The following is a 23,249-nucleotide window of genomic DNA, read 5'->3' as shown; positions in this document are numbered from 1 at the left end:
CACTAGAGGGGTTAATAGTGGAATATGACCTCTTAGTATAACAGCTAAGAATGCCGCTATATCTGTAGATTCTTTAAAAGTTCACACTTTTGCTGGATTAATGTGACATCCATTCCCTGTATATATTTATACAGTACCTTATTTACATTTGACAGCAGTATTAAGCCTAAAAATGTCTCTTATGACAGATATTATTAGATTTTCCTACCTGTATGGAACATTCAAGTAAAATTTGGGGCCACAGATTTATTCATGCCTATACTTTTGCCTACTGTAAGTAAAGTCTGTGTCGACCCAACATTGTAGTTTTGCTAGACATGATGGGAAAGCTATGTTCACCTTTGATAAAACAACTTTTAAACTTCTTATTACCAGGTAAAGAAAACTAGGAATCCACACTCTACAGATGAAATACACCACTTCAATTACATCACTCTGAAATCAGTATAAGATAGATTTACTGTATATGTAGAAATTTTATAGACATCCATATACATTACATGAACGTAACCTTAATCTGTGGAAATGTTGATCTGCTATGTAAGTATTTTCAGTTCTGTAGTATTATGTTACCCTTTTGTCTCTGTTGTTATATATCATGTAATAGTGTGTAAGCTGATGCATGCGAGCTCATTCCTCATGTATGGATAATTATATGTAGATCTCTGTAATGTCTGATTTTTGTCTATGTATGTACCCCCAGAATTGTAAAGTGCTTGCAATCTGTTGGCGCTATATAAATAAAAATTATTAAAATTATAATGATGTTACCCCTCTTTATTCTTTTTTTTATTGATCAATTTATTTATTTCTTTTAAACAACGTCATTGGGGGAGTGTTGGACAGGTGTGTAGAGGGCCTGGTTCTCCTAGGAATCATAGGAAGCACTGGGTTAAAGCAGAAATATTGCTCCCTTAAGCAAAAAGCCTGAATAATATAATGTAAAGGATAGGAAGTTAGATCTAGATCTTGGAGGGAAGAGTCTCTCAGAAACTTGAGTGTACGAGTAAACCTTCCAGTCCTCATGAAAAGATCAAGCTCAAGCACTGTCCTGGTGATTGGCTGAGCAGCCTGTCCCTTCAGACATTGCGTACAGCGGGCCGAAGCTAGCAGGACATCAGGGAGCACAGAGAGATATGTATGACTTTATTACTTTTACTTATTTAGGCAAGGGCTGCATCGACATTGCTAAAGATGTCCATGCAGCAAGGGTTTATCTAGCCATGTATAAGTTCAGTAAAGCTGGGTTCACACTACGTTTTTGCAATCCGTTTTTTATTTTATTTTATGAAGAACGAATGGGAAAACGGATACATTTGTGTGCATCCGTCTTGATCCGTTTTTCCATTGACTTGCATTATGAAAAAGTATCAAAACGTAGTCGATCATTTTTGTGTCCATTAAAAAAAACACAAATCCATTTTGAGCCATTTTTTTTTTATAATGGGAGAACGGATGGAAATGGAAAAAACGGATCAAAATGGATGTACACAAATATGGAAAAAAAAACAACAATGAAAAAAAGGGATAGGAAAAACGTAGTGTGAACCCAGCCTAAGCTAGGGCAGATCTAGCAGCTCAGCACTTGCTTACAGAAAGTCATTGGGCTGTGTAATATTGCCCCTACTCTACAATGTAGACAACTCCATAGATGGATGAGTATGCTTCATCTTATATTGTACAAGTGATCTAGTGAATCATTGTTACCGATAAGTATATTCAGGACAATGCAATATACTGTATCTAGTTGTCCAAAAAATGACCAAGCCCAATACTCAGGACCCGCCACTCTTCTGTAGCCACACCCCTGCCAGGTAACCTGAGTAAAATCGTTCTCACATACCAAACTACCATTCGTCAAGATAATTTCTTAACAAAATAAATACTGTAAATTGTTAATGTAAAGTTTACAATAACTTTATTTGGGAAGACTGGTCAATCATATAAAACATACATACATGTAAAAATCAAATAAAAAGAATTAATCTCGGCAGTTAGCTTGCTTATTTTCTTCCTTAACTATGTAGTCCATAAGCTCTTTGGCCCTCTCCTCCAACTGGAGTAGCTCATTGGCTTTTTCTTCATTTACTTTGTTTAGGTCATCAATCTTCTCTTCTAAATCTGTAATGAAAACATGTCAGATATGCATTGTGAAGCTGAAAATAATATCAACACTATTTAAAAGCAAGTATGTGTGTTTTATATAATGATCACAAGCCATACAGTGTAGACAAGAGTTATTTTACAATGTACATGATCAATCCTGGAATGGATGAATTTCATAAAAATCTTTTATGGCATCATTACCTCAAAGAGGTTGTCAATCCCCTTTGTCAATTGATTTTTTAACAGTTTATTAAATTAACATACATTGGTAAGTAAGGTTATTTTACTGCCTTTTTTTTCCTTTTGCTTTTGCTGTGAACTGTTTGCTCTGTCTTTAGCATAAGTATCTAGTCTACATTCTGTAACAGACTTCTTGTTCCTGTGTACAGGACAATCTGGAATTTAGCCAACTTTTTCACTACACTTTCTTAACTATTAACCTGAGGCAGAGTTGGCTGAATTCCTGGCTAGAGTGTCCTGTACACAGGAACAGGAAGTCCATTTCAACATGTACACAGACACTTGGGCTGAAAACACCGAAGCAGATAGTTTGAATCTAAAGCAGAAGGAAAGCATGAAAGACCACATAATGGTATTAAAAATAGCTGTTTTTTTTTAATATATGTTTATTTATTAGGGAGTTGAAAATAGTTTTCATTGTCAGAAAACCTCTTTACTAGAAATCTATGTCTCAAATATAAGGCATTTATTATGTGGTAGAGATCTGTTTTCAGCAGATGTAACATGAATGGGCGATCAATATTACAGTATTATATTAATCCCAAAACAAATTCCCCAAACTTAGCTGTACATATGCACGTTATGTATTTGTCTTCTATAATTCATCTGTAGTTGCTGCAAATTCTGGTTTACAGCAAATTTCCACCATTTACAGAAAATTTGCAAAGATTTTCAGCCACTACAGGTGAAGTACAGATACAGCTCAAGGCTACCACATACAGTTACTGTATTTATAACATATGGCTTATTATGTTTTGGTGTAACCATGCTCTAGTGGTAAACACGGCCAATATAATCCTATGTAATAAGGGCAGTAATCGGCAGGCAAATGTGCAGATAGCGTAAATGTTGAAGTGAATTCCTTTATGTTTTATGTTTTTATTGCACTATTGTATTAGATTTTTTTATTTTTTTTTGCAATGTGCCATAGGTGATGTTTTTATGAATATTTTAAATTAATTTATTGTAGGACAACTGTTTGATACAGAGCTGGCAGACATTGCAAGCACTTGTGATTTTTAATTGCAGGCTTTGATTTGAAGCTGCTGATAGCTGCTTTTAATCCAAGATCTGTCCTGGGGTCCATTTGGCAGGTGATACAGTTATTGTTCTAAAAACAATTGCAGCTCTGTGTCTAATTGGCGGGGCCTAGAGTGTATGTGCCCTGTGCCTGAAAGGCCTCTCTGTGCCTCCTCCCCACCCTCTTCACCATTAGGAATGCCCCACGCAGGATTTCTCCTGTTCATTACTTATCTGAACACTGCACATGTGCGGGATCGTTAAGGCAGCTGTACATCTTAATCATACAGTTTATGTAACCAGTTTTTGGCACTTTTAGGGTGCGTTCACATGTACAGGATCCGCAGCAGATTTGATGCATTGTTCAGTTATTTAGTTACATCGATATCTTTGCCATCCAATCTGCTGCGGATCTTCCTGTTAAGGGCCAGTTCACACTGAGTAAATACGGCGTAATCCAGCTGCCCTCAGTGTGCTGCTTTGAGCGAATGGGAGAGCGCGCGATCGTCCGCTTCCTCTCCTCTCCGCTCAAAGAACTAACATGTTAGGTCTTCGAGCGGAGAGCGGCGGCAGCGGACAAGCACGCGCTGTCCCATTCTCTCAAAGCAGCACACTGAGCGCGGCAGAGAGCTCCGCCACGGAAATACACCGTGTTTACTCAGTGTGAAATGGCCCTAACAGTGTAAGATTTTAAAAGACTATGTTATGATGAAACAAAGGTACAAATACAGTACAGCTGCAAATTTGGCTTTACTCCAAATCTGGACATCTGAAAAGGGGAATTAGGAGGCCTCCAACAATCACAGGACTTCTTTTCATGGGAGATAGGAAACTGACAAGTTTATCTAGTTTACCCTGAGTGGTTCATAAATGTGTACTTAAAAGTTTGTCCAGGGAAAATTTACTTCACAGGATAGGGGACAAGTAAGAGATTGTGGGTGTCCGACCTCCATACACCCCCCATCTCCGTATCGGCCCACAGCTTCTTTGTTATGAATACAGTACATCAATATTGCTTGTGACCCTCAGCTCTATTCATTCCTATGGAGGCGTCAGAAAGAGCTGAGTAAGCACTTTGCGGCTTACTTAGCTCTTTCTGGTGGCTTTATAGGAATAATAGAGCTGCAGGTCCTGTGCCGTACCTGTGGCTAAATTTATAACAAAGAAGCCTGATACGGAGAACTGTGGGGGTATGGAGGTCAGACCCCCGCAATCTCTTACTTGTCCCCTATCCTGTGGATCCCTGGAAAACCTCTTTAAATCTATACTATAAAATTGCAAAAAATAAATTTATGAGAAGCCTCATACCAAGTGTATTTAGACTTTGTTGTCACATCTAGGTTCCTATTTATTTTGTACTGGATTCATACAAAATCCATATGCCTCTGTATGTGGCCCAAAAACATATAGGTACAGTATGGGTCCATAGCACAGATACATAATATGCCCATATCCATGAGCCCTAAACTGAATTGGCATTGTTCCAAAATTATTATTACTCCAAATTTTGCAATAGGGCTGTGGGAAGGCATGATTCTATCTGCAATCCTTTTTAACAGATAAAAACAGTCTGAGAAAAAGTATAGGTGCATTCTTGGGAGAAAGCCTGCTATAGCTTGCATGAAAACTAGGGATAATTATAGGATTTATAGGATTATTAAAGGACCAAAGACATGCTCAAAGGAGTGCAAATCAATTAGTTTACTTACAACCTTGCAAGCTAAATAGATGTGTTTACACATTACACACACACACACTCTACTAGATAAGACATCTTATTCTTACTAGTAACATTTAAGTTATTTCAGTTCAGAGTTGCCTATATTAAATATCACAATCCACTGACATTTAAATGTGCACTTAAAACCAGCATCTGTAGGTTTACAGTCTAAACAAGCCCATTGTTTGAGGAAGCCTTAAAAGCACTGTCTTAATTGTGCAAAAGTAACCATGGTCTGTTATGTCTGGCAGTAGTAGTACCATAATAATAACCTTTATGTATATAGCACTAGTATAGTGCACAGCATGTCTGTACCAATTGCATCATCCATACAGTAGGGTTAAGGTAACACATAGTATTTTGGTCAGTATTTTTAGCAAAAAAAAAAATAAAAAAAAAATAGGTACAAAATACATAGAAAGATGTGCACCCTTTTCTGTTTGCTACTTGGTTTTGGCTAAACATATTGATCAAAATACTGACTTGTATGACCTGCATACCTCTATGTTTATATAAAGGTTTGTGCTAACCAAACATGCATGTTTTATGTTCATTGACATAAACCAATAATTTCAGCCACGATAAGACATAAGAAATATGTATAGATAGCTAAAGCTGGAAAACAGCTCTTCCCCCTTAAAGTATTCAAATTAGCCAATGATGACTTTACATGAGGTAGAAACAACCTGGTAGGGGAGCAGTGTAATTGTATACCAATCCCGAAAAAAAAAAAATAGCTGCGGTATGTAGCTGTATAAACTATTTATTTTATTATTTATGCAAACTGAGGCTATGTTCACACGGCGTCAACAACCGGCCATTCTGTGAAGCGGCCGGGTCACAGAATGGCCGGCGTTTGTGAAGATCATCCCGGCTGGATGATCTTCCTTTATTCTGAATTGGGATGCAGGCATCCGAATTTACCATAGCCGACATTGTGTGACTTGTATGAATGAATAGCAGCCGCACAAAACTGACAGGTCAGTTTTTCGTGCGGCTGCTAGGGATCCCGGCCAGAGTGTATACTATGTGTATAGACTCTGGCCGGGATTCCCTCAGCCTGCAGTGCACGTAAGTTTTGAATTGATTGATTTAAAACTTACGTTGTGTGAACATAGCCTGACTATGTCTTTTGTGTTGATATTTTGTGTTTTGTAAGCATTTATCACAAATTGCTAGAGTGAGATGTAGAGACCCGCACCACACCAAAACATGCACTGCACGGACCAAGGCTCTGTTACTGAACTCAGCAGCTGACTGTCCGTGGATACGGCTGCTGTGCAGGGGTGCAGACAACGGAGAGGAGATATACCAATGTGTGCAGGGAGAAGCAAGAAGTAGCACTCACTACGGGTGAGTGCTACTTCTTGCTTCTCCCTGCACACATTTATCACAAATATTGTTCATTATCAAATGATGTTTTGTCAAAATTTCGATCTGTCACGTTTAACTTTCCCAGAGGATAGCTAGTCATAACTAGGGATGATTGAACAGTGGAAAATGCCAGGTTCTATCGAACTCAAACCTAACCAAACCTTTTGCATTTGATTCCTGATGCCTTCCTGGTCCGTGGGGAAGGAGGAGACAGCCCGGGTACCACCTGGAATTCTGGGATACAGCCTATTACCTAGGCTGAATCCCGGAATTCCAGGCGGTCTCCGGGCTGTCTCCTCCTTCCCCACGGACCAGGAAGACATCAGGAATCAAATGCGAAAGGTTTGGCTAGGTTTGAGTTCGATAGAACCTGGCATTTTCCACTGTTCGATCATCTCTAGTCAAAACGTGTAATATGAATATGTTACCTTTTTTTTTTAGATCATTTCTCTATTACTAAGGCTCTGCTTACATCTATATCATGGCTGGAATCTATAACTCAAGTCACTATGTTTTGTCAAATCTAGAGATGAGCGAACTGGGTTCGGGTTTGAGACGATCCTAACCCGAACCTTCGGCATTTGATTAGCGGGGGGCTGCTGAACTTGAATAAAGCTCTAAGGTTGCCTGGAAAACATGGATACAGCCAATGACTATATCCATATTTTCCACATAGCCTTAGGGCTTTATCCAACTTCAGCAGCCACCGCTAATCAAATTCCGAAAGTTCGGGTTCGGATCGACTCGAGCATGCTCGAGGTTCGCTCATCTTTAGTCAAATCTCTTGTACAACCACATTGACTCATATAGCTACTCTGGGTTCTAGCAACAATCCGCAGCACACCAAATGTTACCTGTATTTGCACTTTCTGATGGAATAAATCACTCTACACTTTCATTTGGTGTGCTGCGGATTGTTGCTACACATTTTGGGGATCCTTTGCCAAAGGACTTACTCGGCAAGCACCCATTCATCTGCATTTGGATGTGCAGCTTATCTCTCTACTCTAGTCTGGGTTCTATACATCTACATCTACCTGATATGTTATTTTATAGGAGGCCTCCATGTGCATTATATGGCTAGATTGTTTGTCTTATTTATGACTGGCTCACAGAAAAAATTAGTTAGGGTGCATTCACACGTACAGGATCCGCAGCAGATTTGATGGTGCAGATCTGCAGCAGATTTGATGGTGCAGATCTGCAGCAGATCCGCAGCAGATTTGATGGTGCAGATCCACAGCAGATTTGATATCAATGTAACTAACTGAACATAGCATCAAATCTGTGCCATCAAATCTACTGCAGATCCTGTACGTGTGAATGCACCCTCAGGCTGGGTTCACACTACGTACTGTATATTTCAGTCAGTATTGTGGTCCTCATATTGCAACCAAAACCAGGAATGGATTGAAAACACAGAAAGGATCTGTTCACACAATGTTGAAATTGAGTGGATGGCCGCCATTTAATGGCAAATATTTGCTGTTATTTTAAAACAACGGCTGTTATATTGAAATAATGGCCGTTATTTACTGTTATATGGCGGCCATCCACTCAATTTCAACATTGTGTGAACAGAGCCTTTCTGTGTTTTTAATCCACTTCTGGTTTTGGTTGCAATATGAGGACCACAATACTGACTGAAATATACGTAGTGTGAACCCAGCCTAAAGATGAAAAGTGGGATTTTAAAGCAGAAATCTGACTGGAGCAGCATCACTTATGTCAGCACATACTGTTTATAAGTGCACTAAGTTCGTACTGTATAGATATAGTGGACATTTATCTGGCGGACTGCAGGGGGACAGGGCATGTATAGATTTTTGCCATGGTTTATGCCTGCAAACGGGCACTGGACCATAATAAAGTATGCGCTTCCTCTCTGCCTTGACGCCTAATCCCTCCCTCCCCCACCTGCCCATCAGGTAAGTGGGGCTTATGCCACAGACAAGGCACAGATGTTTGTGCAAACCAGGGTGCATATTGATAAATATACTCCTTAGGGCTCTCTGTATCTACTATATATGGTATGGATGTACGCTGTATGTACTATGTATATCATCATATGTAATCATTCCCAGAGAATTCCCTTTATTCATATTAAAAGAAAGAGAGCAAAAAAACACAGGCACCGGCGCCTCGTGTAACACCTTAGGATAAATGGGATAGTGGGTAGGGAGATGTTGCACTCACCTAAGAGCCACTTGGGCTTGATGCGCATCACCCAAAGAGGGTTAAGAAGTGTAGAAATGTCCAGATCCCGGTAGCTGCTAAGCTAGACGTACCAACGGACGGGATGCTCCCACCAGGGGCCCGTATAGGAATGATGCAGAGAAAGTGATAAAAAACACAGGTACAGTGACTCCAGCGCTGCTACCGTAGGACCATCACAGGATTCCGATAGTTAAGATCATAGAGGATTTATTTACAAAACAAAGCATGAGGTTAACATGTTTCGGGAAAAAGCTATCCCTTCCTCAGAACCAGTATGCATACTGGTTCTGAGGAAGGGATAGCTTTTTCCCGAAACATGTTAACCTCATGCTTTGTTTTGTAAATAAATCCTCTATGATCTTAACTATCGGAATCCTGTGATGGTCCTACGGTAGCAGCGCTGGAGTCACTGTACCTGTGTTTTTTATCACTTTCTCTGCTTTATTCATATTGTTATGCAATACAGTGTTTAAATAACAGCTCCAGGCTATGTTCACACACAGTATTTCTGTCAGTCTTTTGCTCTGTAAGTGGGTTGAAAATACAGAAACTGGGCAAATCTTTCTATTATAATTTTGCCCTGTCAGTTCCAACTCCTGATTTAGGTTGAAAAAATACAGACCAAAAGTCTGACAGAAATACTGTGTGAACATGGCCCGATACTGTTAGCTAAATAAAACTTTTATATCTATACACTGCAAAAACTATACACTGTACAGTTCCTAAGATTCAGTGTTGTGCAATGCCTATGTAAAAAAACACCATACAGTGCCACTAGTAACACTAGCACATTATGACCAAATAACAGCTAATATAGTCATCTAATAGCATTGCTATAATAGCAGCTGCTCAATAATTAATACTTTGATGTGTACATGCGTCTGGCCAGATGCGGCATCCCTTTCAGCAAATGCATCCTATGGTACCGCATGGATTAGAAGTGCTAAGGCTTGCTCAGATGATGCCATCTAGGACAGGAATTTTCAAGTGCAACTGCTTAATCAGATTTAGCCTTACACCTGGTAGGGTTAAAGCGTAACTGTTATGTTTTTTTTTATTGCAGAAATCAGTAGTATAAGCGTTTTTGAAAAACAGTGTAATAGGTTTCATCAGCCAAAAAAGCCTCTTTCTGTACTCAAGAAGCAATCTCCCAGCCTCCCCCCCTGACTTCTTATCTGTGCATTATCAGGCAAACACGTCTTCATTACAGAGAAGCCAGTGAAGACGGGTTCTGCTCTCTCCACTGTGAGCCTATGAAGGGGGGAGGGGCCGAGGGAGATGAGGGAGCAGGAAGAGGTGACATGAAGGTCAGCTGTTTGTAGACTGGGCACTTAAACTGCAGGATTCTGGGGTCAGAAAGGTCGGTGCTTATCTATGAACTTACTGAGAGAAGATTGCAGGGTGTTGTGCTTTGCAGAAATCCTCCGTGCTCAGTCACTCCTAACAGCCCCTCCCCTCTCCATAGCCACATAATGGAGACAGAAATCCTGCTTCATTTGATGTGAGGGGGGAGGCTGGGAGATTGCTTTTTCAGTCCAGAAGGAAACTCTTTTAGTACATAAAACCTATTACAGAGTTTCTTAAAATCGCTTGTACTGTTGATATTTAATGTTTTCAGAAAAATGACCCTGAAATGACAGTTATGCTTTAAGTATTGTTCACCAACATCATGCAGTGTGCTGGGGTATGTCAGAGCAAATGCTGCATTGCTGATGTTAGATAGTATTAGTAAATCCACCCCTTGTAAATATGTAACTTAAGAAGAGCTGCGGTTATTAAAAAAAGTCTGCATGGTTTTATAGTCCTAATCTTTCAAGCCTTGAAATGGTTAATGTTTATTTTTGTGTACGAAGATTTAGTATCTTATTCATTATCAGTAAATCAGGGAATACTGAGGATTGTTGGAATTCTTTCACTTCACTGTCCTACGTATCTCAGAACTGGATGTTATTTATCTTGGACGCACACAGTAAATTGTGGTAAAATGTTACCACTAAAGTTTGCATTCTGCAGTTAAATTCAACCCTATCTCAGGTAATAAACTAACAAAACACAAAAAAAAAATGAACAACAGGAGGGTAAGAATAAAGATAAGACTGTAAAACATGCCCCCTCTTGTGAGCCTCAAATTCTTGTAAAATGAAATCTCTAAGTTACACATATTTAGTCATGGGAAACTGGTTTAAAACAAAATATGTGTAGACGCTATGAGGAACAGATGTCTGCATGTACTTGAGATAATCAGTCTATTTTACTGAATATTGTAGTCTCATTCATTCACCACCAGACACATCCTACATTATTTTATGGTAATTCCCCAGTGTAAAGGTCCCATACACTATACTTTTGTCAGCCAAACCCACTGCTCGCTGGCTGTTGCTTATTTCTCTCTATAGGGAACACATGAATGCACGGCCATGCTGAACGTTCCTGTGTATGGGGAGGATGAAGAAAAGACGGGAGAGATAACTGACAGCTGAACAATGGTTTGGCCTTCAGTTATTAAGGGTGTATGGCCACCTTAAGGCCCTATTACACAAAAGGATTATCGGGCGTAATGGAAGACAACAATCAGCCGACATGAACGATGTCGGCTGATTGTTGCAGTCATTTGTCTTTCAAGATGTTTAAAGAGAAACGGATAAAATAGCAACGATCTGCTGCCATTGCTCTGCGGAATTGGGGGAGGCGGCAACAGACCACTGCTATCTGCTATTGGCTGCCCGAATAATCTAGCGTTCACCGGGGCAGCCCCTTCCGCAGCTCCTAGCGCCCCCCCCCCCCCCCTGTACTCACCCGCTCGCAGGCACCACATGTCCTAGTGGCAGCAGCGAGCGAGGAAGGAGGAGCTGGCAATGCTCATTTGCTCCGCTATATTGTTTATGTTTTAAGGACATAGTTTATTAGTTCACATTTATCATTAACTCTTCATAAGCCCTTTATTTGTAGCGTAGCTTTTCTTCTGTTTTTTCGTGTTATATTCATTGTTTATGCTATGCTGGGTAGAGCACCCCGTATTAGTTATCCATTTATTTGAGTAGTACCTTGTTCTTTTTGTTTGATCCCCGTGTAATAGGGGCTTTAAAGTGTTGCTGTCGTTATAACTTTCAAAATCTAAATCATCAGTACAGGTGATATGAAGCAAGTTTGCAATTTACATTCATTATTTTTTTTTAGTTATCATAGAAAACATGGCACTTCCTGTGTTTTGACAATATTTTTCAAAGAGTCTCTAAACACAGAGGAAGTCCCATGTTTTCCAGGCCATCTGAGTGCTCACAGAGAGAAGTCATACAATTGATGTACACATTGAACTGTGACTCTCTGTACTGGTCAGACTTCCTGTGTTTAGTCTGTTTTTTTCAATCAGCACAAGTCTAAAAATCTGCCTTCAGGAGACTGGACACGGATTTCTGGTAAGTTCAGCTTCGTAGTACGGCATGATAACAACAAATACAATAATGAATGTAAATTGCAAACTTGCTTTATATCACATCTACTGTTGATTTAGATTTTGAAAGTTATGATGACAGTGACACTTTAAGGGTTGTGGTTTAGCTCTATAGCATGTGTATTACTATCTTTAGGAATCTATTATGTTTTTATAAGGGATATATTAACCCCTTCACATCAGTAACATGTATATATACGTTCTACTGGACATACCTTGTGCAGTAGGAATGAATATATACGTTCCTGACTGACAGGGTTCTTGATGTGAGCAGGAGCGCTGCAGAGAGAGCGCTGCCGCTCACATCACTGAGTCCAGGGCCGCAGCCGAATCTCATTAACCCCTTAAACGCCGCAATCTACATCGATCACGCCGTTTAAGTGGCTCAGTGACAGATCAAGCATGGCTGCGGGGGTCCGATCGCATGTTCCGAAAGGTGCGGGTAAGCTCCTTACCTCCGTCCTGTCGGTTCGGCGATCCATGTAGTCACCGATAACACTGATCTATGCTATGCTATGGCATAGCATAGACCAGTACATGCAATCTAATGATTGCATTTTTTACAGTAAATAAAAATGTAAAAAAAAAAAAAAAAAAAGAGTAAAATCCCTTATAAACCACCTCCCAATAAAAGTATAAAAGACCCCCTTGCCCATTATAAAAATAAAAATATAAATAAATAAACATATTACATATCGTAGTGTGTGGATTTGTCCGATCTATTAAAATATAACATTATTGTTCCCGCACTGTGAACGGCGTAAACGGAAAAAACAAAAAACGCACCGGGATTGCTGATTTTATTAAATTATATATCACAAAAAAAATTCATAAAAGGCAATCAAAAAATTTCTGTTACACCAATGTGATATCTATAAAAACTAGAGATCATGGCGCAAAAAATTACACCCCAACCAGCCCTGTAGGTGGAAAAATAAAAGCGCTATGGCTCTTAGAAGGCGGGGAGGAACATTGCATTAATTTGACCCGGACTTGTGTGCATCAAAGGGCTTTGTTTTGAAGAGGTTAATATTATTTAGTTAATAAATTCTAGTCTTGACATATTAGAATATCTCAGATGAGATGACAAGTGGTCATTTAAAGTGGACATGTCAGCAGTTAAGCAAGGTTAAAAATAGGCCAGTCAATAGATAATGCTTCCTATCAGAAATCTGAGTATACTTCCTCCCTCCACCCGCCATTGTTTTATTCTAGCACCAAGGTTTAAGCCTTTTTATGAATTTGTAAATGAGGCTCAATTGCCCACAGGGCATTTCCCACAATGGCAAGAGCGTAAAGTAAAGCTGCTGATGAGCCCTAGACTAAAGTAAGCTGAACCTAGGTTTAGCGGACTGTCTAAAGTATATGGCGGCCTCCTGACTCTCTGCCAACACATGATGTCGGTGGAGAGAAGGGCTTGGCATGTTGGATTTTTTGCAGCCTGACCCTATTGTTCTGGAGAGATAAGCCAGCGCCATAGCTGCTTGGCTGTGCTTACATAAATGTTTGTCTGTGCTGAATGTTCTTGTACATGTAGAGGCTGGGAGAGCTGTCGGCCAAATGAAAGTTCAGCTGACAGTTATAAAGTATATGACCACCTTTAGCCCGCCTCTCACCTTATTCACTACTTCTGTGAATAAACCTTGAGGCTGTCAATCAAAGGAAGGTAGGTGTATGCAAGCAAGCATAGAGGTAATAAATAAGAGGATTTGGGTTGGCTAACCTTGCTGGGTATATCCTGTGGACACCTGAGCCTCATTTGAATATAAACAAAAAGGCTTATGTCTCGCTAATGAAGAGGACTATGGAGATAAAAATATATGTCCAAAATCATAATGAGAACCCCTATCTAGTCAGTGCTTCTCATTCCTTTTGTTTGCCATGATTGTTATGTTCACACACATAAAAGAAAAATACACCCATTTAAGTTCCATTTAAGTCAATGGGAAATTGGTTGGCAGTGTACACCAATGGCGGATTATAATGTAGGCGGTTTGGGCGGCCGCCCGGGGCCCGAGGCTCCGGGGGGGCCCATGCCTTGCCGCCCACATTATAATGCCGCCCGGGAGGCCCCCTCGCCACTGCACTCTTGTGACCGCAAGCATTGTTTCGCTTGCGGTCACAAGAGTCTCCGGCTGCCTCCGTCTGATGCGCGGCTGCCGGGGGTGTCCGGTCCTCTGCCTGGCAGCGCGCGCGTCACACAGCTCCTAGTGCCGCCTGGGGCCCTGTCTTCCGGTACTGGGAGCGCACGTACCGGAAGTCAGGGCCCAGGCGGCACTAGGAGCTGTGTGACGCGCGCGCTGCCGGGCAGAGGACCGGACACCCCCGGCAGCCGCGCATCAGACGGAGGCAGCCGGAGAGAGGATCGACGGGGGAACGCAGGGTAGGTGAGTTATATTTTGTTATTTTTGTGTTATTTACTCACTGGGGGGCATCTATAAAGGGGGGGGAAAGGGGGGGCAGCTATAAAGGGGGGGAAAGGGGGGCCAGCTATAAAGGGGGGGCAGCTATAAAGGGGGGGAAAGGGGGGCCAGATATAAAGGGGGGGAAAGGGGGGGCAGCTATAAAGGGGGGGAAAGAGGGGGACCATCTATAAAGGGAGGGGGGAGAGGGGGACCATCTATAAAGGGAGGGGGGAGAGGGGGACCATCTATAAGGGAGGGGGGAGAGGGGGACCATCTATAAGGGAGGGGGGAGAGGGGACTATCTATAAAGGGAGGGGGGAGAGGGGGGCCATCTATAAAGGGAGGGGGGAGAGGGGGACCATCTATAAAGGGAGGGGGGAGAGGGGGACCATCTATAAGGGAGGGGGGAGAGGAGGACCATCTATAAAGGGAGGGGGGAGAGGGGGACCATCTATAAAGGGGGGAAAGGAGGACCAGCTATAAGGGGGGGAAAGAGGGGGACCATCTATAAGGGAGGGGGGAGAGGGGGACTATCTATAAAGGGAGGGGGGAGAGGGGGACTATCTATAAAGGGAGGGGGGAGAGGGGGACCATCTATAAGGGAAGGGGGAGAGGGGGGCCATCTATAAGGGGGGAAGAGGGGGACCATCTATAAGGGGGGAAGAGGGGGACCATCTATAGAGGGGGACCATCTATAGAGGGGGACCATCTATAAGGGGGGAAAGAGGGGGACCATCTATAAGGGGGGAAAGGAGGACCAGTTATAAGGGGGGAAAGAGGGGGACCATCTATAAGGGGGGAAAGAGGGGGACCATCTATAAGGGGGGAAAGAGGGGGACCATCTATAAAGGGGGAAAGAGGGGGACCATCTATAAAGGGGGAAAGAGGGGGACCATCTATAAAGGGGGAAAGAGGGGGACCATCTATAAGGGGGGAAAGGAGGACCAGTTATAAGGGGGGAGAGGGAAGAGGAGGACCAGCTATAAGGGGGGAGACGGAAGAGGGGGACCAGCTATAAGGGGGGAAAGAGGGGGACCATCTATAAAGGGGGAAAGAGGGGGACCATCTATAAGGGGGGAAAGGAGGACCAGTTATAAGGGGGGAGAGGGAAGAGGGGGACCAGCTATAAGGGGGGAGAGGGAAGAGGGGGACCATCTATAAAGGGGGAAAGAGGGGGACCATCTATAAAGGGGGAAAGAGGGGGACCATCTATAAGGGGGGAAAGGAGGACCAGTTATAAGGGGGGAGAGGGAAGAGGGGGACCATCTATAAGGGGGGAGAGGGAAGAGGGGGACCATCTATAAAGGGGGAAAGAGGGGGACCATCTATAGAGTGGAAAGAGGGGGACCATCTATAAGGGGGGAAAGGAGGACCAGCTATAAGGGGGGAGAGGGAAGAGGGGGATCAGCTATAAGGGGGGAGAGGGAAGAGGGGGACCAGCTATAAGGGGGGAAAGGAGGACCAGCTATAAGGGGGGAAAGAGGGGGACCATCTATAGAGGGGGACCATCTATAAGGGGGGAAAGAGGGGGACCATCTATAAGGGGGGAAAGAGGGGGACCATCTATAGAGGGGGAAAGAGGGGGACCATCTATAAGGGGGGAAAGGAGGACCAGCTATAAGGGGGGAGAGGGAAGAGGGGGACCAGCTATAAGGGGGGAGAGGGAAGAGGGGGACCATCTATAGAGGGGGAAAGAGGGGGACCAGCTATAAAGAGGGGGACCATCTATAAGGGGGGAAAGAGGGGGACCATCTATAAGGGGGGAAAGAGGGGGACCATCTATAGAGGGGGGAAGAGGGGGACCATCTATAAAGGGGGAAAGAGGGGGACCATCTATAAGGGGGGAAAGAGGGGGACCATCTATAGAGGGGGAAAGAGGGGGACCATCTATAAGGGGGGAAGAGGGGGACCATCTATAAGGGGGGAAAGAGGGGGACCATCTATAAGGGGGGAAAGAGGGGGGGCATCTATAAGGGGGGAAAGAGGGGGACCATGTATAGAGGGGGAAAGAGGGGGACCAGCTATAAGGGAGAAAGAGGGGGACCATGTATAGAGGGGGAAAGAGGGGGACCTTCTATAAGGGGGGAAAGAGGGGGACCATGTATAGAGGGGGAAAGAGGGGGACCAGCTATAAGGGGGAAAGAGGGGGACCATGTATAGAGGGGGAAAGAGGGGGACCATCTATAAGGGGGGAAAGAGGGGGACCATGTATAAGGGGGGAAAGAGGGGGACCATCTATAGAGGGGGAAAGAGGGGGACCATCTAAAAGGGGGAAAGAGGGGGACCATCTATAAGGGGGGGGAGAGGGGGACCATCTATAAGGGGGGGGAGAGGGGGACCATCTATAAAGGGGGACTATCTCCTATAGGATTAGCACCATCCTCTCCTGACATCCTTTGTGCTGCTTGGTCCTCTCCTATAAGATCAGCACCCTCCTCTCCTGACATCCTCTGTGCTGCTGTGACCTTAGGGGGGGGCAACATCAGGGGACCAGGTGAGGTGATATGTTTATTGGGGGCAGTGGAGGTGGGGTGGGCAATGCTTACTGGGGGTAGCAGCAGGGGACCAAACATTATGTTTATTGGGGCCAGCAGGGAGGGGAGGCAGGCAGTGTTTATGGGGGACAGTGGGGGGGGGACGGGGGACGCAGTGGCAGATTATAATGTGGGCGAATTGACTGGGGGGGGGGCCCAGGTTGGGTGGACAGCCCGGGGCCCAGAGTACATTTAATCCGCCACTGGTGTACACACTTTATAGAATAACAGCTGTAACTGAGTACTTCTGTCCAACTTAAAAACATGCTTATTATTGACCACCTGCTTTTGCAAATTACCACCTGTTGTATTCACCTGTTCACACATAATAACTTGTATTATTAAGTACCTGATATACGTTCAAATTTTTCATTGATTGCTTTGACCAGATTTTCGGCATTTTGCTTCAACTTTTGTAATCTCTCTAAAATCTCAGGAGGGATATCCTGATTCTTCATTTTTTCCTTTAGCAGTTCATATTTCTTTTTTAGATTATTTAGATCCTGTAAATACAAAATGAAAATGCAAATACATTGAAATGTATATGACAAAAGAAACCAAGAGGAGAAAGTCACATCCCTTTGTGGGAGCATAGCTGAATAATAACACAATCTTGTTTAAAGCCCTTACTTCCAATATATGGATAATTAATGGTTAATAATTAATAATTCATTAATAATCAAATCAACTGGTGCCAGGAATTTATATAGATTTGAAGTTTACGTATATTTAAAAATCTCAATTCCTCCCGTACATATCAGCTGCTATATGTCCTGGAGGAAGTGGTGTGTTCTTTCCAGTATGACACAGTGCTCTCTGCTGCCACCTCTGTCTGTAACAGGAACTATCCGAAGCAGTAGCAAATCCCCATAGAAAAACTGTGTTCCCCTTTAACGTAATGAGTCCCAATCAGAGACGTGTTCAGTCCATGAAATGGCTGCGTGCATGTGGCCCTAAACAGAAAGATTTTGTCGGACAAATGATTTAAGCCCCTATTACACGGTGCGATGGAGAGGAGCAAACGATCACTCTCCCCGTGGCCCCCCGGTAAGAGTCTTACCGGGGGGCCACGGGGAGCTGCCAGGGTGATCACTAGATCATCCGGGCAGCCCATAGAAGAAAGCAGCGGTCTACTACCGCTGATCCTATTCCACAGAGCGATGGCAGCAGATCGCTGCTATATTAGTAATTTGTCTTTCAACATGTTGAAAGACAACGACAGACAACGATCATGTCGGCTGATCATTGTCTTCTATTACACAAGACAATTATCAGCCGTAATGGACCTTTATTGATCATAAGTGTATTATAAAATATTAGTTATTACTAAAACTAAATAACAGGAAGGTAAGGTCTATGAACATGTAATAAAGTATGGGTGCCCTCACAGATGTATTTTCTCTGGCCAATGTAAAATATTGGTATCAAAAACAGGGGGTATCCACAGCTCCTTAAAAAGTATATGCGTTTTTATTGGTACAACTTAAAAAGTAACAAAAAAACATTAAAAGGCGCGGTTTTAATGTTTTTTTGTTACTTTTTAAGTTGTACCAATAAAAACGCATATACATTTTAAGGAGCTGTGGATACCCCCTGTTTTTGATACAATTCACACGGGTGACGGCCCGCAACTTTTTTCACGTGCTCCTGTTTCCCGGGGATCTGCACTATACTACGACCACCAATTGCCAATAGGGTGAGCTGAAGTTTCCCTTTGCCATACACCCGTAAAATATTGGTACCAGTAAAAAAAAAAAAAAAGATTGACGTCCTGTCTATTCTGAAAAATGAATGCCTTAAATAGATTTCTTCCAATTTGGGGGAAAAAACAAAAACAAATATCAGAATACATTAACAGAAATGGTCATGCAGAACAGTTGCATACATTTTCACTTTCCGATGCCTCGTTTAATGCATTGTTTGCTCCTTTTTGTGCTTTATCAGCCGCAATCCTGTTTTTTAGCATTTTCTCTTGCAGTTCTACGATTTTTGACTCAAGTCGTGAGTGCAGATCTTTTATAGCTTGTAATTTGCTGTCAGCCTTATCTGCTTTAGCTTGAGCCTAGTTAAAACATAAAATATAGGTTATAATTCATCAAAATGGTAGTGGAAGTTAACAATCATATTAGCTTATTTTGCTCTTGTGTATAGAAAGGTACTGTACTTTGTTCTATATTTTTACAGTTAGTAAAAGAGTTTTATTAGAATTTTTTTTTTACCAAGGCAATCAGTTTTTGTAGGCAGCCTTGGCTTGTTTGCTTATGCCTGTACTGGTTTATAGACTATATGAACACATGTATAAGGAAAAAAAGGAAAGCATTTTCTAAATGATATGTGCAGAGACAAGTTAAAGGGGCTGACCAATTTATAGTAATTTTTTTCTAAATACTGTATTTAAAAGTCTATGTTGCTGTCACTGTGCCCCGCAGTGCTAATATAAGAAGATATGCCCTCCTGCTATGCCATCCAGCAAAGCACTCTGGATGGTGATCCTGTCTATATTATGGCTGTACAGAGAGGAGCATGTGACCATACTCCTCCCTCAATGTGCTCCACTGAGTCTATATATGACCATGAAGGATGCAGAGGGAGCATCCTGCTCCTCCGTGCTTATATTATGGACAGTATCATTGTCCAGAGTGCTGAGCAGGATGGCACAGCAGGGGGTATCACTACCTATAGGATTACTGCGGGGCACAGCTGCATACGCATATCGCATCCAGCTTCCTTTTTTGCCCGGCGCTGATCTCACAGAATAGCTGCACAGTTCTCTAAGTGAATGGTTCTGTGCTGAATCAGAGCCTGATTGTAAGAGAAGCAGTCAAGGCAACCTGACAGTATAAGGCCACATTGACTGAGGCCCCCTAGATGCAGGCACTGTTTAACAGGATATTTTCTTCCTAAAAAGTGCATCTTATACTCTAAAAAACACAGTAAATTACTCTAAATTTATAATACATGAAGTACTGATTGTAAACATCTAATGTCAATCTATACTAAATGTTGATTAAGGGTGCCTTCACACGTACCGGATCCGCAGCGGATTTCACACTGCGAGTTTGCAGCGAAATCCGCTTCCACTGCTGATATGTGACCCGGCCCAGAGCATACATTACTGTATGAAGCTCCCAGCCCCCGACGGTCCCCATCAGCCAGTCAGTGCACGGCAGCACTGATTGGCTGATAAGGAGCGAGGGGAGCCAGGAGCTTCATACAGCTGCGGCACCGAGCAGGTAATGTATGCTCCGTGCCGGGGCTGTGGACGGCCAGGGGTTAAAGGGGCCTGGTTGCATATCTGCAGCAGAAAGAATTTTCCGCTGGGGGTATGTGACCCCATAGGTCTTCAATATACCAGGATCTGCAGCAGATTTTGCTGGAAACTTGCAGCGTGAAATCCGCTGCGGATACGGTACATATGAAGGCACCCTTATACTATATTTCTGAATGTAATTAGTTACAAATGTTAGCATTACTAAAATTGGTTTGAAATGTAATGCCTAACTTTGAAATAATTTGCTTATACCTGAGAAAGTTTGTTTCTGATATCTTGAATGTCCTTATTTACATTTTTTAGTAAATCATTTGTTTTCTTCTGTGCATTGTCAGCTTGTTTTAAATTGTTTCGAATTTCGTCTCCATTTGAAAGATTTTCAACTGCTTTTCTAAAAAAAAAAAAAAAATTTGAAAACACAAAAACACACACTTAAGGAAGTAAAGACACATAAGATTATGATTAGCTCAATTGTCTATAACATAGGTGTCAAATACAGGCGCTCCAGCTGTTAAAAGACTACAATTCCCATCATGCCAGGATAGCTAAAGCTAAAGCTTTGGTTGTCCAAGCATGATGGGAATCGTAGTTTTACAATAGCTGGAGGGCCTGTATTTGCGGAAAAGAAACGAGTCCAGCTCCCGGCAAGGTGGAATCAAGTGCGTTGTTTATTGTATCTCCGTCACCGTACACACGTGCGGCATGCCCCCAACTGAAGCCTACGCGTTTCGGCTGCTACACCGCAGCCTTAATCATGGCTTGCCATGATTAAGGCTGCGGTGCAGCAGCCGAAACGCGTAGGCTTCAGTTGGGGGCATGCCGCACGTGTGTACGGTGACGGAGATACAATAAACAACGCACTTGATTCCACCTTGCCGGGAGCTGGACTCGTTTCTTTTCCGCATCTACTCAGGACACCTGTTGGAGTGTGAGCCCGTGCTGTGAAGCTCGGTGGATGGGGTAAGCTGGCTTTTTTCCGTTCAGGGCCTGTATTTGACATCTTTGGTGTATAAGATATTAAAGGGGTACTCCAGCAGGGGGCACTTTTTTGCTGGGACCGGGGAGGAGGTGGCTGAGGGAAAAGACATCCACTCAGCTCCCTGGTTCCAGCGCCGGGTCACAATACTTCGGGAGACAATACTTCTTAGGTCCGCTCAGCCAGTCAGTGACAGAGGCGGGATCTGAGCGGACTTGAAATGGATCTTGCCTCCTTCACTGACTGGCTGAGCGGACCTGTGATGTATCGTCTTGGGCCCGCGTCAGACACCAGGAAGCAGCCGGGAAACGGGGACCGGATCGCCCCGATGAACCGGGAACCGGTCCCAGCAAAAAAGTGCCCCCCCGCTGGAGTACCCCTTTAAGATAGCATGGCACCCTTAGCAATGATATTTCATTTTTGTTGTGAACACACATTTTAAGTTAGCAGGAATTCCCATTTAAAGGCTCTGATTAAAGAGGGTGTCCAGGAAAAATTAACTTTTCCCCTATCCACAGGATTTTAAGGAAAATTAGGAGATAACTAATATGGATAAAGCAAGTCTTTACATACAACAGTTAGAAAGAAGTATTGGTAACTGCAAATTACTGCATTTCCAGGGTCCTGTACAGGTCACATTAGGTCCCAGAAAAGTAAAATAAAGTTGCCCTCAACTGGTGTCAAAAGTAGCAACTCATAAAGAGCCATACAGGACATGTAGTATCACACTATACTGTAAAGAATTACTACTAGACAGCCAATCTCTGCATGCACTTTTACCAGTAAAATGGCCACTATTGTTAGTCGACCATGTAGTTAATGCTGCAGATCCTGATTGTCTGTAGCATTGTATGGTCTCAAGTCTGGTCTCAAGTTACGAGGGTTCAGAAATGAACATTGAATGTTGAAAATATTGCATCTTGAGGTCATTGTAAATTGAGGAACCACTGTACTGTGAATGTAGACAGTACAGCAAGGTGTACATGCTTTACAGCAGCTAAAATAAATGGCAGTAAATTGACTTAAAAATGTCATAGAGTCTGGATCGTTTTTGCAGCATTTATTTTACTAAGTGTAAACCTAGCCTTAATGTTCTATCCACTTAAGTAGACTGTAACCATAATTTTGACAGCATCTTACCTAACATCCTTTGCTTGCGCAGTGAGTTTCTTTGCTTCTTCTAGTTGTTTCTGTAAGTTTTTTTTGTTTTGCTTGTAATCATCACAATATTTTTTAATTTTGTTTAACATATTAATTAAATCATAAGGAGCAGCCGGCAGCTTAATAGCAAGAATTTCATTGGCGATTTTCTCTATTTCTTCTGGGGTAGCAGTAGTATCTAAAAAAAACAATAACATTGTGTGTATTCACTTTCGTTGCAATTTTTACTCCATTAATCTCCTCCCGCTGGTGATATACCGGTGACGTGCCTCTATTAGAATCAACCCTGGCACCTTACCAGGGGGAGGGGATATCATTATACAAATCTCCAGATCCATGAATCGCAGGATAGTTTTGAACATATGTCTGACCAATATTAAAAGAGAAGTCCCAGGAAACTGCCTAGCTTTTCGACTGATCAGACTTTTTAAAAAGTCACAAATAATAAATTGAGCGCAAATTCTGGATTATGTGGGTATTTTTGGGTGAATACTCAAAACAGGAAGATTAAATAATAGTTGCATCTCAAAAATATTTGCCCATGGAATACTGGTTCATAAATAGAACTTAGCCCAAAAACGGGGAAAAAATCCAATTATTCACCTAAAAATAGGCACAAAGCCCTTGATAAATTTCCCCCTAAGACTTTAAGGGCCCTTTTACCTGGGGATTTTAACGGCTGAACAGACATTCATATCAATATTTGTTCTTAATTATTGTGCCCTGTAAGAGTCTGAGAGATGGAGCTGATAAATGCAACTGTTCCATTGTTTA

At 42.5% G+C, this 23,249-nt stretch overlaps 1 protein-coding gene across 1 annotated transcript in view; it reads right to left on the bottom strand.

Annotated features, from left to right (window-relative positions):
• Positions 1 to 1,936: 1,936 nt before the first annotated feature.
• The window catches only part of LAMB4 (laminin subunit beta 4), a 94,305-nt gene continuing 72,992 nt past the window's right edge, over positions 1,937 to 23,249 (bottom strand). Inside the window, exons 32-36 of the mRNA XM_069957688.1 lie at positions 22,455 to 22,653; positions 20,591 to 20,729; positions 18,953 to 19,129; positions 17,417 to 17,570; positions 1,937 to 2,121 (exon numbers count right to left, since the gene is read on the bottom strand). Of these exons, the coding sequence (XP_069813789.1) occupies positions 1,982 to 2,121; positions 17,417 to 17,570; positions 18,953 to 19,129; positions 20,591 to 20,729; positions 22,455 to 22,653 (809 nt within the window). The 3' untranslated portion in view covers positions 1,937 to 1,981. The remainder of the gene's footprint in view (positions 2,122 to 17,416; positions 17,571 to 18,952; positions 19,130 to 20,590; positions 20,730 to 22,454; positions 22,654 to 23,249) is intronic.

Source organism: Dendropsophus ebraccatus, chromosome 1, assembly GCF_027789765.1.
Source record: "Dendropsophus ebraccatus isolate aDenEbr1 chromosome 1, aDenEbr1.pat, whole genome shotgun sequence".
In the NCBI taxonomy this organism is placed as follows: domain Eukaryota; kingdom Metazoa; phylum Chordata; class Amphibia; order Anura; family Hylidae; genus Dendropsophus; species Dendropsophus ebraccatus.
This window is presented reverse-complemented; position numbering and strand designations above follow the sequence as displayed.